The sequence below is a fragment of the Diabrotica virgifera genome, chromosome 7 (genome assembly GCF_917563875.1).
Source record: "Diabrotica virgifera virgifera chromosome 7, PGI_DIABVI_V3a".
Classification (NCBI taxonomy): domain Eukaryota; kingdom Metazoa; phylum Arthropoda; class Insecta; order Coleoptera; family Chrysomelidae; genus Diabrotica; species Diabrotica virgifera.
The window spans coordinates 13,792,756-13,819,785 of NC_065449.1; the positions used below are offsets into that span (position 1 = coordinate 13,792,756).

The 27,030-nt window shown below is 33.1% G+C and overlaps 1 protein-coding gene across 1 annotated transcript; it reads right to left on the reverse strand.

Moving 5' to 3' along the window:
* Positions 1 to 4,612: 4,612 nt before the first annotated feature.
* Positions 4,613 to 25,786, reverse strand: LOC126887909 (pyruvate kinase-like). Its single transcript, XM_050655826.1, has 6 exons — positions 25,094 to 25,786; positions 21,513 to 21,659; positions 21,161 to 21,373; positions 12,823 to 13,165; positions 5,636 to 5,808; positions 4,613 to 4,849 (listed from the first exon to the last, which is right to left on the reverse strand). Exons 1-6 carry the CDS (start codon positions 25,713 to 25,715, stop codon positions 4,689 to 4,691), a joined length of 1,659 nt encoding a protein of 552 aa, XP_050511783.1. The 5' UTR covers positions 25,716 to 25,786; the 3' UTR covers positions 4,613 to 4,688.
* Between the last annotated feature and the right edge of the window lie 1,244 nt (positions 25,787 to 27,030).

Sequence of the window (27,030 nt, forward strand, 5' to 3'; positions counted from 1 at the left end):
ACAGCTTTCGCAAAAAAAATTCATTTTTTCAAAATGTTACAGGACTGAAAGTAAAGCAGATAGCAAGTTGAATTTTTTTTGCTTATAGAAATGTACTCTACCTTTCATTTGCAATTTTCAAAATTAAAATCGATTAATTACCACGGCGTCAGAAAATTTATGAAATAAACAATAATTTTTGGTGCTACGCGCAGGACAGCTGTGCTCGATTCACACAGGTTGATTTCCACCAAAATTTCTTCTAATCTTTATCTAATATATTACTTTCTTACTCTATATTTTGTTGTATTTTAATATTTTAATTCCACAAAAATCAAACTAATTTTATTATTGTTTGTGAAATATTGTTTAAACAATTGAATATGTTTAAAGATAATAAACTTTTATTATTTAAGTTAAAATATATGAACAAAGAAAGTTTTTGCTAATAAAAGTGTTATTTCAAAGGATAGAGTATGTGTTCTTATTTTGCAATAAACAAATTTATTTATTTATATCAAAATGTCATAAAAATTAAAATGTATCAATCATTATAAAAGGTCATTGAAATGCCCAATCAGAGCAACCTATCCGCTGTCCTGCGCGTAGCACCAATAATTAATGCTTATTTAAAAAAATTCCTGACGCCGTGGTGTTAAGCGATTTTAATTTTGCAAAATTGCAAATGAATGGTACAGTACACTTATATGTGCAAAAAAATTTTCAACTTGCTATCTGCTTTATTTTCAGTCCTGTAACATTTTGAAAAAATGAATTTTTTTTACGAAAGCTGGATTGCAAAATTTATTTTGCAAAATCTATTGAACCGATCTTAATGAAATTTACAGTATTGTTTTACTGTATCATAAAATTTTTCAAGGTGAAATATGAAGGTCCTAAGTGTAGCATAAATGGTTGAAAAACGTAAAATGCGAATACTTGTTTTTGTATGTTTTATTCAAAATTATTGCTATTTTGCAACAATTGTGAGTATTTCTTAAATTTTTAACTAATTCTATATTATAGCAAATTTAATTACGCAACTTTTATGTCAGTACAACTTTTCTCGGAAATGAATACTTTTAAAGTTATAATCAAAAAACCAAGAAAAAAATCGAATTTTTCCCTAATTTTTTGACATTTTGTTTATTTAAACAATGTTCCGGACCTTTTTGAGAGGGAGGATAACTCAAATATTATTATTTGATTTATTTTCAAGCAATTTCTGCAAAAAAATTTGAGTCACCTCTCAACGTCCAAATGTACTAATATTTTTACAGATCCGCCCTGGTCTAGTAGTTAAGATGGTCCATTCTAAAGTTCCAGTTCTCGATGACACGTTCGAGCATTTCGATTGGTATTTGACCAATGAATCGAGTAATATTGGCCTCCAACGCTTCAATAGTAATAGCCAGTTTAATTTGTATAGACTTTGGAGTTTAGATAGCCTTAAAGGATGTCATGTCACAGGATCTAGGCGGCCAATTCACTGGCCCGCAGTCCCGGATTCAGAATCTTGAGGCCCCTAGGCAACCCAGGCTATGAGGCCTCTTAACAATCCTAGGCTTTCTCAAGTTTTAAAACACAGTCAAAACGCCTGTGAAGCAGGAATAAATTTTTTTCCCTGCAAGTCTTGAAGCTGGGCTATAAAATATTAGAACTCTTCTATCTAGTTCATCTTCAAGTTCCGATTCAATATCATCAGGATAGTTTTCATGTAGTTTTGAAGCACACTCCTTTATGTGAGTATCACTCAATTTTGTAAAATCACAAAAGACCAATCACTGAGTTCACTGACCCGTACACTGTCAACCGACGACTCAGCTCAGTAATTAGCTTATCGAACATTGGTAGAAACGTTTCAGCTTTTAACTTTTGTCTACCCTGTAGAAAAACTTCATTGGAATTAGCATCATCAAAATGTAGTTTTCTTGCTCGCTTTCGTTTACTCGCAGGTCTTATGGTCGCAGTAAGCAAAATTATCTCTTTGGAATTTTAAGAACTCCAAAAATGAATTTAGAAGCTGAACTGCAGTTTAAAGTTTAATCTCTTTTCTCTGTAATCATTTACTGACAGCGTTGATGCATTCTAAAATTGTTGCCCAAAACTAATTCATTATGAATTTTTTTTATTTTGACATTTCTTTCAACAAACACTTATTCTTATGAACTGTTTCAGCTTTCTGATTAGTGTCTTCAGCAAGAGTATGAAGAGCAGATTTGAAAGCGTTGTAATCTTTAGACAAAGGTCCTGTTGCATGTGCCCTTATAGTCCATCTTGTTGCTGCTTGTTCTTTTAAGGACTAGATCGTGACGAATGAGATCGCTTAGTGGAGTTTCATTTAAGCATTTGATCATAACTTCCCAACGGTGAGTAGGGGCTGAAAAAAAGTTGTACAGGGACTGAACAAACTCAAAATACGATATTCTGTTTGAAGGAGAATATGTCAGCCAATCGCTTTTAATTTTTGTTCCACTGATTTGTTTTCGAAAAACCATAGATTGTGTAAATATCCTGTAATGCCTTCAAAATTTATTTTTGATGCTGAAACACTTTCAAGGTTTTTACATTCTGAAGACCTTTCCCAATCCAAAATATTCTTACTTCTATGGTTATTGTATATTGTATTCCCTAATCCTATGTCGTGTTCCAAATTTAGGACCCAATTTATCTTTACCTTCAATTTCTAACTTAGTTTCGGTTTCTGATTCTTTAACTTCTTGAATTAGAATAGCTTTTTAACTTAAATGGCTTTTAAACTACATGTTTTTTCATCTTCTTCAGTTACGGAAGATATGTTTCCCTCAGTTATTTTTATTTCATCATGTGCATTTTCATTGGTTGCAGCTTCATTAGCTATGGATTTCCGTGTGAAACTGAGTTTAAATAAGTTTTGCTTCTGTTTTAGATCTTGCTTAAGGATCTTTTCTTTAAATAATGAATGGGTCTTTTCTTTTTTTTTCTTTTTCTTTTTCTGTTTCTTTTTTCTTTTTTCTGCTTGTTCTTGTGTTTTTCTGCTACACTCTCGAATCTTTTTTTCTTATTTCTATCTGTAGTACTGTTACTTCTACCAAAGAATATTCATTAGCGATTTGTTCTCACAACATAGACTTTCTATGTGAACAAAAGTATGCAGTGTAATGTAGTTTTATACGTCTATCAATTTTATGGTATTGCGCGATATTTGATTTTTTCAACATAATATGATTTGTAGTTTTTATTTAATTCTAATTATTATTTTTTCGTTTTGGGCCATGCGAGACCCCCTTTGGGGCCGAGGCCCCTAGACAACTGCCTACTTTGCCTAATGGTTAATCCGGCACTGACTGGCTCGAAGCCTGAAATAAATTGTTCACCCAATTGTTTTCGCAGTAAAGCCATGATTTCGCAAGCTGTATGGAAGTGTAACCAACTGTCGTTGAGACCACGAGCTTCATTTTCAGGCGCCAAATAGTCCTTTATCATAGCGCGATAACGGTCTCCATCTCCATTCACAGTAACATTCTGGCTGGCCTCTGTTTTAAGAAAATATGGACCGACGATTCCACCGGTCCATAAACCACACCAAACAGTTGTTTTTTCTGGATGTAACGGCAACTTTTGAACCTATTCGGATTGCTTATCACCACAAAGACAGGTATTTTGTTTATTTACGTACCCATTAAGCCAAAAATGGCTTTCAGAACACAATTTTTTTTTAAAAAAGCAGTGGATCTTCTTCAAGTTTATCAAGGGCCAATCGACTGAAACGGTGACGACTTGGAAGGTCAATCGGCTTCAGGTCTTACACTAATTGAGTTTTGTATGTTTTACCAAGATTCTTACGGAAAATACGCTAAGTTGTTACATACAACAAGCCAAGCCAATGCGACGGATCGATTCTTCATTATTTTCGCGTACATTATCCGCTACCGCCGCGATATTTTCTTCAGTACTTACTGAATGTGGACTACTTGGTTGCGTGTTATCCAACAATGAAAACTGGGTTTCAAACATACTGATAGTATGGCGAACTGTGTGTTCAGTAGGCCAACTATGTAACCATAAGTTGATCTAAGCGCATAAAACATATTCCTCGTAGAACGCCCATTTTCGTAATACAGCTGAATTATTTCTAGATGCTGTGCCGTGCCAAGTCTTTCCATGCTGAAATGTCAAACAATACTGAACAAAAACCAAAAAAAAAAGATAAAAAAAACAGATTAGAAAAACTAAAGGAGAAAAAAATTTAAAAAATCCACGAAGAATTTAAAGTAACGTTACTGTTTTAACTAACTAAAAAAAAATAAGGTTATTCTCCAGTAACTTTTTTGGTACATAATATCTCTACTGTATATCTCAGTGTAGATAGAATTAAAACGAGGCAAATAGTATTGGTATGATGACGTGAAAATGATTGAAGATAGATGGCCAAAGAAAGCTTTAAATTACATACCACAACAAAGAAGGCCTTCAGTTGCCTAGGAAGCCTATTAACAAATTTTCAGCTTGCTATTAATACACTTTTTTGGTATGCGGGATCCTGTCCTAATATGTTCACTTTTTTTGCTTACTTTTAGCCCACTACTTGAGCATAATAAGTCACTATCTTTTTCATAGGTTTCAACAGATTGTACTAAAAATTTCTATAAACTCGGTTATTAAAAAGTTTAATATGAAAACTCGCTGACATTATAAGTTTTTAGTTACACTCAAAACAGTTAGGTACTTCAATGTTTACTAAAACGTTTACTTTGTTGACTTTGTTTTCGAGTTTGATGGGGTAAACTATCGAACTCAGTAGCATATATTACTTTCATGCAATTTGCCATTCCGCATTCTGGTCTTGAAGATGTTACAGTTACGACGACATCTCCCATTTTAATATAACCTAAAAAAAGTAAATATTGAGATTAATGAGGGACCTGGCTGAGGAATTTTTTCATAAATAGTATGGATTATGGATGTCTCTTATTGAGGATATTCCAGATCTTTGCCATTCTCTGTATATATAAATTTAAAACAAATAATGTGTATAGTGATGAGTGTCCTAATAACTGGAAAATAACGCAAAATATGGAACATATTAAGTTTAAAACATAAAAACATTTTATTTTTTGTCCCATATTCGTTTCGGTTTACACAAATAAACGTCAAATTGAAATAGACAGGTCAAGCAAATTTAATTCCAAACTAAAATTGTGGCTTATTAAAGCAGATTGTGTAACAGCCGGCAGTCATCCCTCAGCAAGAAAAGTGTTTGCCTTTGTTGTGTTTGTGCCATGTCAACCCCAAATTGTAGTTGAATAAGGGATTTTTACTCTATTCCGAGACGATGATGACCTCGCCAAATACTCGAGTAGGTGGAGCCCAATAAACCAAAGAAGAAGAATAAGAAGACATACATAACCTAAAAAACTAGGTTAGGAAGAACGTCATACGTACAATTATGACTGAAATCAACTAGCTTTTAAACTAATGTCTAAAGGTGGAAACTCTCGATAGTGGTAATTAAATTTAAATTAAATTTATACCAGTATTTTTCCAACTCTACTAGTTTCATATCTTTATATTTCACAACGTATTATGTTTTACCATCTTTTTGCATTATATCACTGGTTCTTAGTGCACTCATCACTGTATTTGTATTTGTAGTGATCTCTTTGAATGAAATTACCCATTAACTTTCCATAAGTCACTCCCAGCTGCACCCTATTATCAACATCTCTGCTCCATTCGCCACAGAATGGTCTGAGGTAGATTAAAGGTTCAGCACCTCTGTAAAGACAAAGTTGTCTTGCTACTCTGGGATATCGAGTTATAACTATTATAGGACATCGTGGTCTGCACCTAAAAATTGTGAAAAATATTAAAATTTCATATCAAAACTGAGAGCCAATTTTTAGAGTTAAACATTTGCACTTATGTATTGAATCCTGCGAGTTATATTATGGTCCTTCAGTGAGAGTATGATAAATGAATGGAGGAGCAGATAAAATGAATTAGAGACTTTCTTCGGGTAGGGAAACATTGTCAGATACATAAAAGCCAATAGACTAAGATGGACAGGCCATGTGGTACGGAATGATGACGACAGACTCATAAGCAATGTGTTTTGGGAAAGACCAGACGGTAGAAGACCGACAAGACGGCCTATAAAAGGTAGAAAGATACAGTCAGAGACGACCTGGAGAAGATGGAGGTGAGGCCATGGAAAATAGTAGTACAGGATTGGAACCAAGAATTGCAACGAAGCCAAAGATGATATGATGATGACTTATGTGTTGAATCTGTTCTTATTTAAAATACACAAAATTTTATTTGTTGCGTATCTGTACCGCCTCTTCTTGATTAATGTTAACTTCGTTAATTTCTCCAAGAATTTCTTTCCTGCTTTCTATCAGTAGTTGCTTACGATGAATATCATACTTTTTGGTCTGGATTAGGTCTATATTTACTGTTTCCTTCCTTCCTTTTCGTTCATTAATAAATTTTCTGGCCTGAGCTACTTTACTACCTCCTAGATATCCTCCTACATTTTTATTATATTCTCTCTTCCAAAGTACATTTTTCTTTTCTCACAGTTTTCATTTCGTTTTTTGGTTCAATGATAGGTAGGTTTCTCTGTCTTTTGGATCTTTTTTTTTTTCAAACAATGCCCATGCCCATTTCTTTAGATTTCTAATTATTGAATGCCTGTTTCTTTTACCTCATCTCCATTTTTTTTGTGATTTTGTCCAAATATACCAAAGTCTCCCTTATTGACGGGTGTATGCATTACTATGTCGATTCGCTAATCTGAGACACAACTGCCCACACCTACAATCACAATAAAAATGCACTACTCGTATATTAGTCGAGGAAATGAAGCTGAAAAAATGGCAAAACCTCGCAATTTTTTCGTCCAGCATCGATTCGTACAAAAAGTTGGGATTAGGGTCATTAAACCCTCTAGTTTATTTTCTATATCGAACCGTTGTACGCTTTTGGTTTTTTAAGGGTGAAAACTACCCCTAATTGTAAAAAATTAAAAAATAACATTTTAAACTTTAATATTGCCAACATTTGGTTCTTATTAGTTACATAATGATAGTTTTATGCTTTAAGATATAATATTATAATATTTCAACCCTTAAAACCACCCTTGTTGGAGCTATATATAAAAAATTTACTTATCCTAAAAGAATAATTTCGGCTTGCATCGATTTACATAAAAATTTGGGATTAGGATCATCTCACCCTGTACTTCATATTCTATATCATGCTTAAGGGCGTTGATTATTTTTAGGGGTGTAAACTACCCCTTATTTTCAAAAATTATATAAAAACATTGTAAACTTTAATATGGGTAAAATTTGGTTTTGATTGGTTAAATAATGATTATTTTATACTTTAGGCTATATCATAATATTTCATCCCTTAAAAACCACCTTAATAACATTACAGTTTTTATAAGTATACATTTTAATACAGTGAAACCTCAATAAGTCGGATTAGTCGGGACCGCGGCCGATCCGGGTTATTGAAAATCCGGGTTAGCCAGAGAATATGGTAAAAATTAATAAAATACATATAAATAATAAACAAATACACATTATAATTACAAAAACAAGAAATACATATGGCCAATACATCTAAATTACGTACAGTTGTATACAGTATTGTTTATTTCTTGGTAAAAAACTAGGACAAAGTGAAAAAATGTTTGTTTTCTCTGATGAAAATCGGTCCGGGTTAACCGGACTTCCGGGTTATCGGAGGCCGACTTATCGGGGTTCCACTGTAGATCTATACAGAAAAAAAGTATAATTGAGGAATTACAAAAACATTTATTTGCACAAAAATACGAATTTACAAATATGTAAAAATACAAATACAAATAGTTTTTTAGTCATCTTCCAGTATACGAACCGGTTTTGTGGTATTATACATACATTGAAAATTATCCATGAGCGGACTATTCGAATTTTTCGAAAAAAAAAAATTCGTCTTATAAACATAGCTCCTTGTTTTTTTTTCGATAAAAAGTGTTTTTAAACATGACTTTGTAGGATTTTTGAAGGGTTATAAGACTGTGTAAACTAAATTTCGTAAGATCCCTTAGTTTTTAATTAGGGTGGGTTTGAAGGGCTCGAATAAGAGGGTGTTTGCTCGTAAATAGAGGATTTAAACAGCTATATCTCGCTAACTGTTCACTGTGATGAAAATATATGCACAATAAAATGTTAGTCATTAAAAAAGCTACAATTTCCTAATTAATCATTTTTTTCGTGTCTCCAGTATTTTCGGAGATATTTTGAAGTAAAAGCGAAAAATGGGAAATTGCAAAAAATAATTTTTTCTTTAAACTCAAATTTTTCTAAAATTAGGCCTTTTATATAGGTCAAACTTCTTGGCTGTATTGATAATACAAATATAAAAGGAACTACAGAAAGGTGAAGACAAATTTTTAATTAGGAGGGTAGTTAGGGGGTTGTTTTCACTGATTTTTTCATAGAGAAAAGCAGGTACCGACTTTTTTTTGATCATAAGTCGCTTAATTGTCAGGCTAGAAACTTTTCATTATTATTTTTTAAAAGTTCTAACTGTATGCTTAAAAAAATATTGTTTAAGTTTTCCCCGAAAAATGCAAAGTTTTCCGGTTTTCTGGCTTTGAATATTTCAAGTTATGCATTTGACGAAAAAAGCTAACTTTTAACATGCCGTATATCGGTTTGTATTGGTCTTAAAGATATTAGAGAAAAAGAATTTGGTCTGTATTACTAAAAGATACAATTTTGATACCTGCAGTTTTTTTGATTAAATGCATATTTTTCGAGGTATTCTCAAAAAACCCTCTTAAGGTGATATAGTAGCGATCAACAGGTAGCCAAAACGCGTTCCAAGATTGCGGCTGTAATTTTGAATATTTTTTCGAGATATTTGGCACACATATTCGTAATATAATAAAGAATGGCGATACAGAGCCCAATTTGAAAAATATATTAATATGTGGAAATTACTCTGTAATTAAGTACAATATTAAAAAAACGAGCCTGTACCGCCATTAAGAAGAACAAAAAAATACACTTTCTTCAAATAAACTTTTTTATCCGATGCCTAGATTTTGTGTCATTTTGGAACTACTAATGAAATTAAAATTTTTAGTAGTTCCAAAATGACACAAAATCTAGGCATCGGATAAAAAAGTTTATTTGAAGAAAGTGTATTTTTTTGTTCTTCTTAATGGCGGTACAGGCTCGTTTTTTTAATGTTGTATTTAATTACAGAGTAATTTCCACATATTAATATATTTTTCAAATTGGGCTCTGTACCGCCATTCTTTATTATATTACGAATACGTGTGCCAAATATCTCGAAAAAATATTTAAAATTACAGCCGCAATCTTGGAACGCGTTTTCGCTACCTGTTGATCGCTACTGTTTCCTCTTAAAAAGTCGATGTTTTTGTCGAAAAACTGTTACTTTCAAGCGCGAATAACTCGAAAAATATTAGTTTTACGAAGAAAATGTAAAAAACATTTTTTTCTTAGAATTACTTTTTACATCGATTTTAAGGGTTAAAATGTCATAAAAAATTCCCGCCCCCGAGATGGGGTGGCAACCACCCCCAAGGTTTTAGCGTACAGCGGCATGATATAGAAAATGATCCTTGGACTATTCCCTACCTTCTGTGAAAATTTCAAGTAAATCCATGCTGGACGAAAAAATTGCGAGCCAAAATGCTTCATTTCTTCGACTATATAGAAATAAACAAACCAAGACACGTTGAATGTTCGAGGAGCACTCCCATATCATGATTTGGGAGTGCTCTTCGTGCTTGTTTATTTCTAGTGCATCTTTTTTGTGATTGTAGTGTAGACAGTTGTGTCTCAGATTAGCGAATCGACTATAACTGGTACTTCTCTGCTGTTTCTAGTTCATCATCAGTTTCTAGCTTTGCAACCAGTATTATCTTGTATATGAATTTTGTAGATTTATCTTTTAAGACTATATTCATGAGAGAGAAATTCAGCGAGCTACGAAGACATAAAATAAGTGAATCATACACTGTAACAAATATGATGAACATCTGTTGGAATAAAAGTTGGTTGAAATATATAAACTCCAACAGAAGTTCATCATATTTGTTACAGTGGCGCCCAACGTGAGGCCTGGTGTACTGTAACAAATATGATAAACTTCTGTTGGAATAAAAGTTGGTTGAAATATTGAAATATATAAACTCCAACAGAAGTAGGAAAAGAAAGGGAAAGCAAGTGTATTAGAATGAAGGGGCTTCTACGTTGGGAAGCTGATGTAACAAAATACTACCCTTGCAGTAGTACTTGTATGGGAATGTGAATTGAAAAGAGTCAGCTCATGAACTATTGACAGAAACAGAAGTAGAAGGATGAAACTAAATGTAGTTAGGCTAGCAGGGTATAGAAGAGAATGAGCACTTGATACTCAAGGATGGTTTCGGCCAATTTTCATGCCGTCAAAGACAGTAAATATGCAGAATATAGATGATGTCTATAAGGAGAATATTAAGATGAACAGAGGCTAGAAAATATAGAAGAATAACAATAACTCGTGGGCGCCAGTAGAGCGTAGACGATGGCTCTATCCTATACTGCTGCACTAGTACTAATTGGTTGCTAGGAGAATAAAATTAGTAAATATAGTAAAATATGACAACAACTAGGTAACAAAAGAAATATTATACAACCCAATCAATAGTATATTTAACTTTTATCTATGTACAATAAATTAATACACCAATAATGTATACCCTAAAATTAATAAAAAAGAAAAAATATTTTACTAATATAGTATGTACAGCCTACAGCTAGAATAAAGTTTAAACACAAGAGAAAAAAGTCCAGCCCTAAAAATTGGTTTGAAATGGCAAATCCAATTTATGATATAAAAATGAACCGACACGCTACTCGAGATAGAACTCCTGATCTTCACGTGCGGTTACAATAATAAAAGCAAGTTAAATGGTCAATCTACCCTGAGGGGGAGGAAAGCCAAGGTTAATTATTTATAAAAATTGGAATAAATCCTTTGTAAAAGGTATAAAATTTATTAAAATCCCTAAAGGGCTACATCAGAACAAAACGTTTTCGATTTTATTACAAAATCATCATCAGTGTAAGACAGTCTGGATGCTAGCTGAGCCACAAAAGAAATATAAGGGTAATAACCCTTCAAATATAAAATTTATGCTTTACAGATGCATATTTACTTAAAATGCCTTGTGATGGGCAAATGGCAACAGGAATAATGCCCTAAGGTAAGGTATTTAAATTCCCAACATGTGGGATGCAAAAAATTGAGTTGTTTACATTTCGATGACTTTATGGCAAGTAACAGACTGCTGCTAGATCCCCTTATTCATCCCCTGATGGTCTTGGGATGAAGATATGTAAGTGTTTCCAAGTGGTTAAAATATACAAACCCATTGTTAATTTGGGTAATCAATCTTATGAAAACAGGAAATAAGTTGGGAGTTAAACCTCCAATAAAAACTGGTCAGGATCGATTAAAAGAAGTATTGTTTTTTTCTTGTGCAAAAAATTGGTACAACTTGACCTTGAATAACTTTATGGAATTGTATACCTCGTCCAATTTACTTACCGTTGCACGTCATCCGCGCCATAGCCTGTGACACGATACCAACACGAAATATTTAGGCGGTGGGTGTGTTCTTTTTTAGAATCAAAATGATTCTAAAGGGGAACACACCTACCGCCTAGATATTTCGTGTTGGTATCGTGTCACAGGCTATGGCGCGGATGACGTGCAACGGTAAGTAAATTGGACGAGGTATATATAGAAACATGTCTATTTGAAGCTGAGAATGATATTAGAAGTTTTATCTATAAATAGTTAGTCGAAATATATAATAATGACAAGAAGAAATGAAAAGAATTTATGAAAATTATAAATTTTCCGGTCATCAATATGCCTTCCTACATGAATGAACTCTAAGATAACTCACCCGACAGCGATTGTCGAAATTCTACCAAATTAATATACTTTTCTTCTTAAAACCAATAACCAAAACAACACTTTTTCCTCCTTCAACTAAATTCACATATATTTTTCATTAAAGTAATAACTAAAATCAGATTTCCTTTTTTTTTTTCAAACAGCCATCGGCCACTTGGAAATTAAGTCTTTCTTCTTTGAAGATTAAGCTAACAGCACAGAATAACTAACCATACAGAAGCGAAACTGACTGTCGTTTCCATTGATTGTGTGGGAACCGAAATATTTGACCTTGAGCCCTAGTTACAGAATGGAACTTGATGTTCTAAGGAATAGACCAATTCATATGATGTGATATTTTTGACAAGTAGTTATTAATTAATTTTGAAATATAAAATTTAACTATAAAATATAAATAAACTATAAAATAAAACATATATAAATATAAAATTTAACTAAAAACAACTGTCACTGTCAGTCTAAAAGTGAGGTTATACCAGTTACGTTGACACATGAGCATGAAAATTATGTTACCATTTTGGGCCTGAGTTTCGCTTCTGTATGGTTAGTTATTCTGTGCTAACAGTAACTTTTTAAAAATTTTGACAGTCCTTGGTACTAGCGACAGTGGCTACTCGTGGAACTAATATGCGGTGTTGGCGATGTTGCCAGATAGAAAAGTAGCATTTTATAAGCATTAAATTTAATTATGATTTTAATAAAATTATTTTCATTAAGTAACGTTCCGTTACAACACCACGAAGAAGAAATAGTTATGGATCTATACAAAAATGGTCCAGTCAATAGAAGACAGAAGTTGGCCACATAATCTAATTCAAGATTAATCTAAAGCAGAATAAGTAGAGTCTGAATAAATCTATATACCTGGATATAATTCTCGCAGTTCTGCCCGACGACGTCAGGCACACGATAGCAGCTGCATTGCTACCTGAAGCCGCCTCCACAACAGAAATTCCAAGGCTGTATATAGGTTCCATTGGAGCGGGAAAATGACTCACTAGGTCGGAAAACAGTTGCTTTTGATGAATTGCTGGTTCCGCTTCTTTACAAATGATACTAACAAATTTAATAATATCTCTATTGTTTGTATTTCTGGGTAAGAGTAGAGCATCGGTACCACTAAGCACTGAGTTTGTGATATCTATTATTTCTGATTTTGAAATTTCTGTACAGTTTGCTACAGATAAGGAGCTAATTATTGGTTTTCCTAGAAAGCATTACTTGGTATTAGGGGATTGCTAGAAAAGATAGTGTACGCTCCTACAGCAGACAAAGACGAAGAGGAAATAGAACAATTCTATAATAAATGAAGTAAAAGACAGACGTACTCTCAATTCTATAATAACTTAGAAGAGGTGATGAGAACAAAAAAGAGACAACACATTAACATAGTAATGGGTGATCTGAAAGCCAAGGTAGGTCAGGGTAAAGTTAGAGAAAATGTCGGTGAATACGGCTTAGGTAATAGAAATGAAAGGGGTGATTGTTTAGTTCAGTTTTGTCAAAGCGAAGTTTTAATAATAACTAATACATTCTTAAATTGCCCCCAAGGCGACTGTATACGTGGACGTCACCTCAACACACACAAGAAAAAGTAATCAGAAACCAAATAGGTACATAATGGTGACAAAAAGATACCGTAATGCCGTGAAATAGGGATGGCGGTTTTTGACAAAACACCGGTTTTCGGGTATACCGGTTTTTTTGCTTACGGTTTAACCTGGCGGTTATAACCGGCCAAAAAACCAGTTTTTGGAAAAACCGGTTTTTGGTTATTTTAATCCAATAGGTTACAAAGTTACATTTAAAATACACTTTAGTTTGCGATACTCCATTCGACTCGATATCAATATGATCAAAATTAGTACTATCGAAAGAACATGTAACACGTTTGTATATTTGTAGAATAGGTACATTTTTACTCATTTAATACTTCCTGTATGAGTGTATCGTTTTGAAAACGTAGCGAAATTCTTGGAGATTCGTATTCGTAATCAGTAATTCGATATTCATAGTCAGAGCATTATTTTTGGTAATCAGAAAAAGTCATTCACCCCCTTTGAATGTCAAGAGTTAAGTGTGAAAAATAGATGATGTTTGCCTCTAATTCAACCAGATCACTTCTTATGTAAATATTATGATTACAAATACCTTTTCAAGGAAATATTATAATAAAACTTAATAATTGTTTCTGGCTGATGTGAGATTGCACTTTCAGTTTGCTTCTGTATTTTATAAAATAAAATAAAATTTGAATTATGGTTTTGTTTGGAATAATTACTTGAGAATAATAATTATGATTGGGATCCAAAATAATACCTAACCTAATCCTAATCACCGTAAAAACCTAATAACCGGTTTTTACTTTAAAAAGAAAAAACCGGTTATAACCGGGAAAAAAAACAACCGGTAAAACCGGTTATTGCGAAGTAAAAAAACCGGTTTTAGGTTTAAACCGGTAGGTTTTTCCCATCCCTGTCGTGAAATCTACTAAAACTTACCCTGGAACTGATATCGGTTCGGATCATAATCCAGTAGTATCTGTGTTAGAAGCTAGACCAAAGAAAATGAGAAAAACCATAATTCCAGCGTTAGATTTAAGCCAGCTTAAAAGTTAACACCGACGACAAACAGTGCGAGAATAAATCAACACCAGCCTCAGTGTAGCAGAAAACCAAATCCGCAGAACAGACAACATAGATGAAAAACTGAAGTATATAAACACTATAATAAGAACTACGGGAAAGAAATACTGAACCAAATCTACAAAGAAACATAAGGTGTGGATGACACCAGACATACTAGAACTAATGGATGAAAGACGTAAATTGAAGAATAATTCAGAAAAATACAGAGAGGTTAATAAGAACATAAAGCAAATAATAAAGATGGCCAAAGAATCATGGATTAAAGAATAATGTGTAGAAATGGAAGACTATGAAAGAAAGTATGACACATTCAATATACATAAAAAAGTAAAAGAACTTACACGAAACTGGAGACCAAAACAATGCATTAAAAAGACGTATCGAAATTGCCAGGGCCACCTTCATAAAGATGAGATGAGAAACAGAGATATAAGCATCCCTCTACGATTAAGAATGCTAAGAGGCTACGTATTTAACACGCTATTATACGGTGTAGAGGCCTGGACTCTCAAACAGAACAACATAAAAATTATTGAAAGTTTCGAGATGTTGTGCTACCGTCGAATGTTGTAGATAAGTTGGGTTGAAAGAATCACAAACCTTGAAGTATTACGAAGGATAGGAAGAGACCCAGAAATTTTGTTAACGATAAAACGAAGAAAACTCGAGTATTTGGGTCACCTGATGAGAGGTCATAAATACGCATTACTTATGAGTACTAATGCAAGGAAAAATGGAAGGAAAACGGAATCCAGGCCGTAGAAGAATGTCATGGTTGCGGAATTTGAGAGAGTGGTTTGGCTGCACCACTAATGAACTTTTTCCATCCATCCAATGGCACTACAGCCCAAATCGAGCCTTGGCCTCCTTCAGCAGGCTTCTCCAATCGTTTCGAGTTACCTCTGTTCTTTTACATGAACGCGTTCCCAGGAAGTTCCTGGCATCCTCATCGACTTCGTCTTCCCATCTCTTTTTAGGTCTTTCAACAGGTCTTTTTTCTTGCATTCTTGCATTTAGCAATTTTCTGGGGATTCTATTCTCATGCATGCGGACCACGTGCCAATGAACTTTTTAGGTGAGCTGTAAACAAGGTCAGGGTAGCCTTGATGATTTCCAATCTCCGATAGGAGTGGCACAAGAAGAAGAAGAAAAGATAATTAGAGAAGCCAAGATCCAGACAAGCGGCACGATTCTGGTGTTTCTGACACGTTCAAGAATAGAACTTCGAAACATGTTTACAAAATTTGAAGAAGCTGTAAATGACGGTCTGACTATAAATCAAGAAAAAAACAAATATATGGAAATAAGAGGAGAAAAAAATGGATCACTCTAAGAACGAATAACAGAGAGAATAAATTTGAGAAGGTACTAGAATTTGGCAGTGGCGGCTCGTACCACTTTAAGAAGGTAGTGCCAGAACTCGGGCAGCCGCCAAAATTTTTAGTGACAGATTCACGATATTGTCAAAAAAGGTATACTGACAACAAAAACTAAAAAAACGCTGGACGGAAGGGCCGCCCGAGAACTTTGTCGTACCGATCTATTATCGTTATGGTACTAGATACTGGAATTCTATAAAAATAACAAAGTTACTCGTTATTTTGATATTTTAGAAACACCTACTGTACTTAAAAGTATTTTATGGTTCTACGCATCATTAATTCCTGCATTTGAGAAAATGTTCGATGCCATATTTCGGGGACACACTATAGATGTGTAGATTATTGCATAAATCAATAGAATATTATAGTCATACTTTCATTTCAAATTAGTTCATTTTTCTGAGAAATTAATAGTTTACAATATTTGCATTTCATTCTATTTCGATTACGCCAGTCAATGCGCGAGATTAAGAACAAGATATTATCTCCAAATTCTATCCTACTGCATGGATTTTAATGAAATTTTGGGAGTAGCCCAATCTCCTAATTCAAAGTCTATCCTATATACTATGGCGCTTTTATCATGGGGGAAGTTCCCACCACTTCTCAGGGGTGAAATATTTTTATTTTCGAATTACATGGAGAAAAAGGAAGATTTTTAAGAAAATCTAAAAATTCATTCTATAATTTGATCACATTTTTTACAAAAACCATTCATTTTAAACCCGTTCAACATTTTGAAAGTAGAAATAACACTATATATATATTAAAAGGTATTGTAGAAGGAAAACAATGCATTTAAATTATGGTAGATGGGGAGTTAAATGTATATACTTTTCATTTTTCCTTAAAGTACATTAGTCATATATTTTTTTGCACCATATCTCGCTTAGTTTGTAAGTAACCGACATTTAACGGTGCTCGTTTTAAAGGCCTTTTCAAACACTACAAAAGGTGTTGGTAGCATTATACACCTAAAACCTACCGTTCCTCTGTTATTTCAAGTTGAATACACCAATTTGAGCATGCACCAAAAAACAAACTATTTTCACCTACCATATCTCTTTTTGTATTATAAATAGAACATTTACGAAGGAACGAATCTCTTTATTATTTATAATCTAAAAAATGTTTTATATAGTGTTTTTAGTTAGATGCATAGTTTTTAAGGTATTCACAAAAAATCCGTCCGAAAAGGTGTCATTTTTCAATGAAAATGGCCAATTTTCAACTACGCATAACTCAAAAAGTATTGAGTTCCAAAAAAAAAGTATAGACCAGTTTTTGCTTAGAAATAGGTTCTTTAGCCACTTTCGTGCTTATTTTGACCAACAAATTTTCCACCCCCTTGAAGAAGTGGGAACCGCCCCAAGATAAAAGCGCCATAGTATATAGGGTAGATTTTGTTTCTTGAGCTATTCCCTACTTACTGTGAAAATATCAAGTACATCAATGTAGTAGGATGGAATTCGGAGCCAAATACCCTCATTGACTGCCCTACAATAATGCTCTGCTATGAACGCGTGAGAGAGGACACACATAAGATTATAGCAAAATTTCTATTTACCGTAACTTTTCGAGTTTTTGAGCTACAGCAATGAATTTTATGTCATTGGAAAGGTAATTTTGCATTCTTTCAAAATATGTTAAAATATACAGGGCATATCTAAAAAAAAAATAAGATTTTTTATTCATTTCCGGTTTAACCGGAAGCCATATTTTTGGTAAAATTTATTGTGATAATAGATAATAAAGTACCATATATGTTTGCAAAATTTCAAATTTTAGTTTCTATTAAGAAGGAAGTTACGGGCACTCGAATATTTTTTTATAAAAAATTCATAACTCCCCTCCTATGGGGAGTTAAGATATATGACTAATGTCATTCAATTTACTGATAGGATATCAAAGATATATCAAAAAATAAAAAAATTCCTTGGAGCCATTTTTGAGAAAATCTAGTTCAAATTTATGTCAAAATGTGACCCCTTAAATATAGGCAACCCGTAACTTTTTCTGAAAAACGATAACATCCTTCTTATAGCCCCATCTTTAGACTATATAACGACTTTTTCAAATTAAACTTATCAACTTTTCAACAAGTTTTTAGATAGATAGGGAAATGTGTCGGGTGGACGGTAGGCCATTTTGGCCGCCATTTTGAATTTGGAAATGTCAAATTCCGTATTTTTATTTACCTATCGATGAGCTTACTTTGAGTTGAATTTCATTCATTTCGGTCAAAATTTGCAAAAATGGGCCCAAAATAACCCCCCTATTTCGGCCCCCCTTTGAGAGGTTTTTTTTAAAAGCTTAGTTTCTCGACAAAATTCTCTTAAACTTACTCATACCGAATTTCATCAAAATCGGTCCAGTAGTTTTTGCTGGGCGGTGGCGACATACGTACGTACGTACATACTTCCGACATGTTTTTTTTATTTGCTTTTTAGACTCAGGGGGACTCAAAACGTCGAAAAAAAGTGAAATCTGAAAAAATTTTTTTTGCACGATCCTATAACTTTATCTATTATACTATACTACGTATATAGTACGATAAAGTAAAAAATATGCGCGGATACTTTTATCTTATGTATCTTAAGTTTATTGATCTGAGATGCCAAGCAATTGTCAACATTGATCAAAACAGTTCCGTAAATGAATTAATAATAAAAACCTCTTAACCTACTACCAGCATTTACTGCTGATAGTGATAGTGCTTGAAAATTGTTATTACGATTTAGTCTCTATTTACCAATTTATAAAAATAATACCATTTCATTATTCACACATATGCACACATTTTTGTAATGTCACTTTTAAAGTTTACGATATATGAAGTTCATTCTTCTATTCTTTGGTTGCCAAGTTTTCAATGACTTTATAATTAAAATTATCAATACAATTTACAAAATGCTTTTCTGCAGATAGCATACCTAAAGCACTATGTTTTAACATGGAAAAACAGCGTTCTGCTTCAGATGTTGATATAGGAATGGTAACTAAACTTTTTAAAAGTTTAATAGTTTCTTCAAATGTGCTTTTTAAACCTTCCCTCTACAATAAAACCGATAGCGAAACAGCCCCAGAGGTAGTACTTAATTCGTCTCGCTAATACAGTACTTACTTCTTATTCAGTTTTAAACCGAGTTTTGCTTAAAAATTAAAATTGTCTCCATGTTTCATTAAGAAATGATTCGAAAAACTGATGCTTATAAGCAGAAAACTTCTCCTACATAAATAAATTAGAAGCAACTAAATGTCCGGAGAAGGTAGACCTTTGAAAGATCTGGTACTTTGAATAATATGAACCTTTAAGTCGTCTAATTCGGCGCTAAAATTGACCAGCTCCTTAAATATGTCTCTATTTTCTGAATTTTCTTTTTCGTCGTGACCTCTTAAAGCTAACTCGACAGCTCCACAACACCTTATAACATTTATAGTTTTTTTTTCTAGCAAAAAACCACCAAAAAATTTTTTAAGATACTAATCTTCATTGTGAATTAATAAATTAAACTTAAGAAATAATCAAAATATTATCAAAATACCCACGATCATGATGCACTAAAAGTTTAATTATAAATACAAAAACTTTTTAACAGAAAATATACATAATAAAAGCGACAAACCAGCATGCAAAGGAACTCAAAATAAATAGACCTGGCATCATACCCTCGTGCCTGGCCCAGAGATTCTAATTTTAAGGTATACTAATAGTCCAATATGGCTCTTTCTCTGTCACTTACATAGAATGCTCGTAAAATCTTTCTCTCTTTAGTCGTGCCAGTACTGACTTCGGCACGAAGGATATTCTCCTGTCGAATACTCTCCGCTGTCGGCAGGGATTGTATTACGCCCATAGTTGCCATATTTTATATAATTTATGAAGATCAAAAGAAATACACACAAAAAAAAGTTAATAGGAATTAAAAAGTTTTGAAGATAAAAAATATGTTTCTGCATAGTTAACAAGGTAGTGCCATGTCTCTATGGCACTACCTCACGGGCCGCCACTGGAATTTGGGTACCTTGGAGTGACAGTTATAAATAGAGGAGACGAAGAGAAGAGAGAGATATGAGAGAGAGAAATAGATAAACGGTTGTTGAAAGGTAATAAAGCTGTAGAATCATTAACACGTTCAGTGCTACTCTTATATTAGTATAACATTGCTGCCAGCCTTGTACATATTTTTTAAATTTTTGGCTCCCTATTATTGTAAATATGTGTGTTATTATAAGATTTAAAAACAAGACAAAATAAGTACACACATTACCACAAGTGCTATCACTCCTACGATACAAACACTACAAGTGCTAGCATATATAACTAACTAAACATTATATTCGATATGGTATATGACGCACCGGTGCGTCATCTGTCCCTCTACACGAACTAGTTTGACGCACCGGTGTGTCATCAGCACTGAACGTCTTAAACGCATTATTGAAGGCAAAAAACGTGTTCAGGGCAGACAAGATTCGAACATATAAGCCAATAGTGAGACCGAGACCAACTATGTTGTATGCATGTGAAACTTGAACATTGAATCAGAAAGAAGAAAAATACTATATAGAAGAGAAAAATCTTGAAATCTTAAGAAAAGTTTTTGGTGGTGTAAAGAAGGCTGACTTGGAATAGCGCAGAAGAACAAGCCAGGAGCTAATAGAGATGTAAAAGAGACTTAAAATAACACAGAAAATCAGGACGCAGAGAGTCAGAAGGTTAGGACATGTTTCACGAGTGCCGCAGGAAAGAAACATCTCGAGAGTTCTGCAATCAGGAGAACCAGGGAAGAAAATAAGGGGAAAACCGCGAAGGAAGTGCTTCTATGCCGTCTGGCCTGACACAAGAAATGAGAACAATGGACCGGAGATAACAATTGAAGCACCGTAAAGGTGGAAAAATCTAGTCAAGACTATCGAAGTCAAGGTCCTCTAAGGTGGTGTTATATATTAGAGGGTTACAGAAGAAGTGGTCATAGCAAATTTCCACATGCTTTTGTGTCAAAAGGATAACTTGGGTAAGGCAATCAAATGCATTAAGGCTATTAAAAGCAAAGATAAAAGCAGAAAAAAAATTTGATAATGAAACTTTCAACAAAACCTTTAGATGCGTGTTGAAAAAAATCATGAATTATATATTTTACAAAAAAACTATTTAAAATGATTGCGTACCTGCCAAATTGCATTTCGCTGCTATAGATTTCTGAATCAAAAACACTTTTTCCTTGGGCAACTCAATAACAAGTCTATCTGCATCGATTAGTATTCCATCTGCAGTTTTGATTATTTCATCAATATTTTCCACGGCAATTTCAGTGTCAATTTTGACTACGATTAGGATAGTGTTACCACGAGGACCTAGAATATCTTTCACATCGAGAACACCTGAAATGTTTAAAATAGAATTTATTGCAGAAAAGAATTGCAGTTTTTGTTGTTTGATTAGATATAGATATAATTATTCAAAGATATTTTAAGATGACCTTCAAAATTTTCAAAAAATGTTTAAAAAATTTTCACTCACCTTGTTTGTTCTGAATACCGGATACAAAAAGGTACTCAACACATTCTCCAACAGCCATTTTTAAAAGTTCTTTGTCACTGGCCGATATCGCTGGTAAAGGTATGGTAGCATTAGGTACTGTTACTGAGGCGTTACTAATAAGCATTCCTGAAAGACGAAGAGAAAATGAGCAAATCAAATTTGAATTACAGTCAAACCTGCCATATCCGGATCAATGTGGCGACAGACCGATCCGGATATGAAAAAATCTGGATATCAAGACCACTACTTCTTTTACAGTCTCTGAAACGTTTTCTCCTTCATACATTCCAGTAATCAACGCCATCAATAACTTTCGTCGATAGACACGTTTTATAGATCCTATAATACATTATTTCGTCATATTTTAGTTCTTTTTTTAGTGCATTGTCCAACAGCAGGATTGCCTTTCTCGGTAGGTTTCGGTAGATCCGGACGGCGCAGAACCGTCCGGATATGGGGAGGTCCGGATATAACAGGTCCGGATATGGCAGGTTGTGCAATATATAAAAAGCAGGTGTTCAAAAATAAAGACAAGAATATTAAAGTTGTTCTGAAGCTATTTCCTTGTGGCATTTTTATGAATAATTATTTATATGGCAAATAAGCCACAATTAAAATGAAAAAATAATTTTAATAACGTTTCGACGCCCAAATCGGGTGCCGTTGTCAAAATACAAAATATTACTAAAATAAACAAAAGTGTTGTTGGCAATTCAGACATATATTATACATTTTAAAGTAGAAGACTTTAAAATGATATTGCCAATATTTATGAGTTGCGTTCCTGGGACGACTTACTGAAAGATAGTTCATTCGATTACATGAAATTAACCCCAACTCAAGAATATCCGTCATAAAAAATTATAGCATGTGATCTGTCTTTAAAAAGACAACCAAATGCAACGACAGTAAAATTCTCGCGTTAGCGACTTAGAATTTTACTGTCGTTGCATTTGGATGTCTTTTTAAAGACATATCACATGCTATAATTTTTTATGACGGATATTCTTGAGTTGGGGTTAATTTCATGTAATCGAATGAACTATCTTTCAGTAAGTCGTCCCAGGAACGCAACTCATAAATATTGGCAATATCATTTTAAAGTCTTCTACTTTAAAATGTAAAATATATGTCTGAATTGCCAATATAAATGAGTGAGATTAAATAAATTATTAGAAGAATTTTTTTGCTTAGCAACAACAATTTTGTTTATTTTAGTAATATTTTGTATTTTGACAACGGCACCCGATTTGGGCGTCGAAACGTTAATAAAATTATTTTTTCATTTTAATTGTGGCTTATTTCCCATATAAATAATTAATCATAAGAATATTAAAATACTAAAATCAAAAGATTAAGAAATAGTCCAAGTAATGAAGCTTAAAATAGGACAAAACTTGCTTGAAAATTTGAGAATAAGTAGTGGATAAATCTATATGATGCCGAACGGCGCTTTTACCATGGAGGTGGTTACCACCCCATCCCGGGGGTGGAAATTTTTTATTATAGTTTGACCGCAAAAATTCGTAAAAACATTCATTCTGAGCAAAAAAACGTTTTATAGATTTTTTTGAGGAAATTAATAGTTTTCGATTTATTCGCTATCGAAAATGTTAGTTTTATATCGAAGAAATATAAATCAATGTTTTTAATAATTTTCTGCTAATAACTCAAAAAGTTTTCATTTTATCAAAACAACTTTACTTAACAAAAATGTACCTTTTGAGAAAATATACAAAACCGATTTTTTCAATTTTCTTTAAGACCAACAGTAATCGAGTTATACTTTATTATATGTTAGTTCTTCTTCGTCAAATGCTAAATATTGTAGTTTCAAAGTCAAAAGACGAAAAAGCTATGCATTTTTCGAGGAAAATTTGTTTAAACTAATTTAAGTATTTAAAAATATCTATCTCCAGAAATAAAAAATGTCTCTAGCTCAAAAATTAAGTGACTTATAATGAAAAGAATGTCAGTCCCTATTTTTTTCATCGAAAAAGTGATCGGAAGTAACCCCCTTATCACCACCCCAATTAAAATTAATCATTGATCTTATTTGGTCTTCTTTATTTATATATTATTAATAGGTTCTAGAAGTTTGACTGGAGTAGAATGATTAGTTTAAAAAAATGGAGTTAAAAGCAAATAACGAATTTTTGTAGTTTGGAAAAAATGGTTTTTTCTTCAGAATGAAAAGATTAGCATCAACGATACGAAAAAATGTTTAAATATAAAATTGTAGCTTATTTAATTCCCAAGAACCTGGTTTGCAAAAATGTTTTCTACGGCAAAAAATGAGTGAGCTATTGATAATTAAAACTTGTAATAACATGCAAAAATCAAAAATCACCTTAACCAACCCTCCTCTTTTTGCGACTGATAATTTTAAAAAGATTTAATATTAAAAAGCTTATGGATCTTGTAAAAGCCTACAAAATTCTTTTTTACCAAACGTTCTAAGATAAAAAGTAAAAAGTTACGGATAAAAAATCAATATATTTTTTTGAAAAAAAAAAATGGAGAAATCTAATTGTAGCATAATAATGTAAGTTAGCGGTGTTTTTAGTCATTGGCCTTATTCATTTTTCTTTATTTATGTATTATTAATATATTCTAGAAGTTTAACTGGCTTAGAATGATTAGTTTTTAAAAAACTAAAGTTAAAAGCGAATAACGAGTTTTTGTAGTTTTGGTAAAAAATGCCATTTTCTTCAGAATAGCAAGATTAGCATCAGAGATACGAAAAATGTTTAATCATGAAATTGTAGGTTATTTAATTCTCAAGAGCTTGGTTTGAAAAAAATTTTTCTACGGCAAAAATTGAGTGAATTGTAATTGAGTATATGGAAAACATTGATTTTCTCGATATAAAACTAACATTTTCGATAGCGAATAAATCGAAAACTATTAATTTTATCAAAAAAATGTATTGAACATTTTTTGCTTAGAATGAATGTGTTTATCAACTTTTGCAGTCAAAATATAATAAAAAATTTCCACCCTCGAGATGGGGTGGCAACCACCCCCATGGTAAAAGCGCCTTTAGGCATCGTATAGATTTTTATTTTTGAACTATCCACTACTTATTCTCAAATTTTCAAGCAAATCGATCCATTCTGTAAAAATTGCGAGGTGAAAAGCTTCAGTTCCTGGACTAAAACACCAGAAAGTCTACTTTAAAAAATCTACTGATATACTTGTAATTTATTAATAGAGATATTAGATTGAATCTTAAAATTAGATTAATACACTGCTACATATTCTCCGCATTGCTGTTTGGCATATAGAGGTGAACCCTTACGGCCCCTATGACATAAAGAGCTAGATATTATTATGTTGGGTTCTACATTTCATAATACAGGGAAAGATCGCCAGAAGAAGGGGCCCAGCCTAAAGAAAAATATCCTGGCTCCAAAATTTCAAAGAGTGGTATCAAGAGACAAAAGTTATTATTGCCAATATGATCGCCAACGTCCAATAATCGGATAGGGTACTGAAAGAAGATGCTTCTAATGTAGTAAATAAAAAAGAATAATTAGAGAAAAACATATAGTTCATACCCGCTCTCTCTACAATACATCTAATAATACTCTCTACACAATCCAGAGCTACCAATGTAACAGATCCATTATCCAGAATAACTTGATCCCCAGGTTGAACAACATTGGGCAAATTATCGTAGTCTACGTATATCATATCTTCATTGACGAATTCTTCCAAATCTGGTTGTATGGTTAGTTTAGTCTCTTTCCCTTCTTCCATATATATTTGTTTTTTATTTCCTTTCAGCGAACCGATTCTTATTTCAGGTCCTTTTATTTCTAGTCCAATACCCAACGGAACTACCCTTCTAATTTTTCTGCTGAAGATATCAACCATTGTTCGCACCTTCACTAGTACTTCCTTTAATTTTTCAAGATTTGGAGCTACTAATACAGCTACCCGCATTCCTCCAGCTAGCAATTCTTCGATGCCATTGAGAGACACATTCTGGTTGATGCTGCAAACAATTTGAGTTGATTTGAATCTTGCTGGGATTGATCTTATGTTGAGTTTCGAACAATAATCGATGTTACTTGTACAGAACGCTGCCTCGTACTGGTTATTTAAAACATCTTTTGCTTCGTTGCTGTTAAAATCTATCATCCATGGTAGTTTTGGACAATTTCTTAAGCAGTCCATATTGGTAGGTACTATAAATTTTGATATAAACCCAATATTTTTATAAAATATATTATAATGACGTCAATAAACGTCACTATCTAAGAATAATTGACATTTTTAGTGGTTTTCTTCTTTCTAAGTCATTTTTTTGGATTGTATTAAACATCTAATGGACTAATAGGCTGTTGATTATGTACTTAAGAAAGGAACTACAAGAATCTATAAGACTTGCATACGACCGATCATGACATATGGCATAGAAGTAGGCGAAGACACCAACAAAACGAAACAGATGCTCAGGGATGCCGAAATGAAAACCCTTAGAAGAATAATGGGGAAAACAAGAAGAGACAGGGTGAGAAATACAAACATTAGAAAGCAATTCAAAAATTTAAGATATTGTAAGAAGGGGAAAGCAGCGCAAGAGGATGTGGTACAACAATGTAAGGCGAATGTATTGACCCGAAATGAAAACCCTTAGAAGAATAAGGGGAAAACAAGAAGAGACAGGGTGAGAAATACAAACATTAGAGAGCAATTCAAAATTTAAGATATTGTAAGAAAAGGAAACGAATATTGTAAGAAGGAAAAATATTGTAAGAAGAGTACATACTGAAACGAATAGAAGAATTTTACACGGAACTCTACAGAACACATCAACAAGACGATGAAATGAGACCAGCACGGAAATTAATAAAAAATGTTGGATCGGAAATAATGCCAAAAGTAACAATTTCAGAGGTAACTACAGCATTGGGAAACATGAAGAGAAATAAAGCTGCAGGAGAAGATAGTATTATTACAGATATGATATTAGAAGGAGGTAAGGAACTCATTGCAATTGTAACTAAGCTTATAGACAGTTGTTTACACCAGGGCAAAGTCCCTAAGAGCTGGAACAACTCTAAAGTAATCTTATTACACAAGAAAAGTGATAATCGAAAGTTAGAAAACTACAGGCCCATCAGTCTATTGTCACACCTATTTAAAATACTCACCAAAGTCATAACTACCCGACTAACAAGATAATTAGATGAATACCAACCATATGAACAGGCAGGTTTTAGAAAAGGCTATTCAACTTCCGATCACCTGTTAACCACAAAAATATTAATAGAAAAAATGTAACGAATACAAGCTTCCCGTTTTTATAGCATTTGTAGACTACGAAAAAGCTTTCGACACTATAGAACACACGGCCGTAATAAACGCAATGCAAAATTGTAGAATAGACAGCAGAAATATTAACTTAATAAAAGAAACTATTAACCAAGCTACAGCTACATACTACCTAAATGAAAATGAATACTCGAACCCTGTACCATTAAACTGG

Coding starts and splice junctions, on each gene's coding strand:
- LOC126887909 (XM_050655826.1), bottom strand. CDS start 25,715: ATGGACTGCTTAAGAAATTGTCCAAAACTACCATGGATGATAGATTTT. Junction 21,374..21,512: donor CGGTATTCAGAACAAACAAG/GTGAGTGAAAAT, acceptor TAAACATTTCAG/GTGTTCTCGATGTGAAAGAT. Junction 4,850..5,635: donor GACTTATGGAAAGTTAATGG/GTAATTTCATTC, acceptor TACTTTTTTTAG/GTTATATTAAAATGGGAGAT.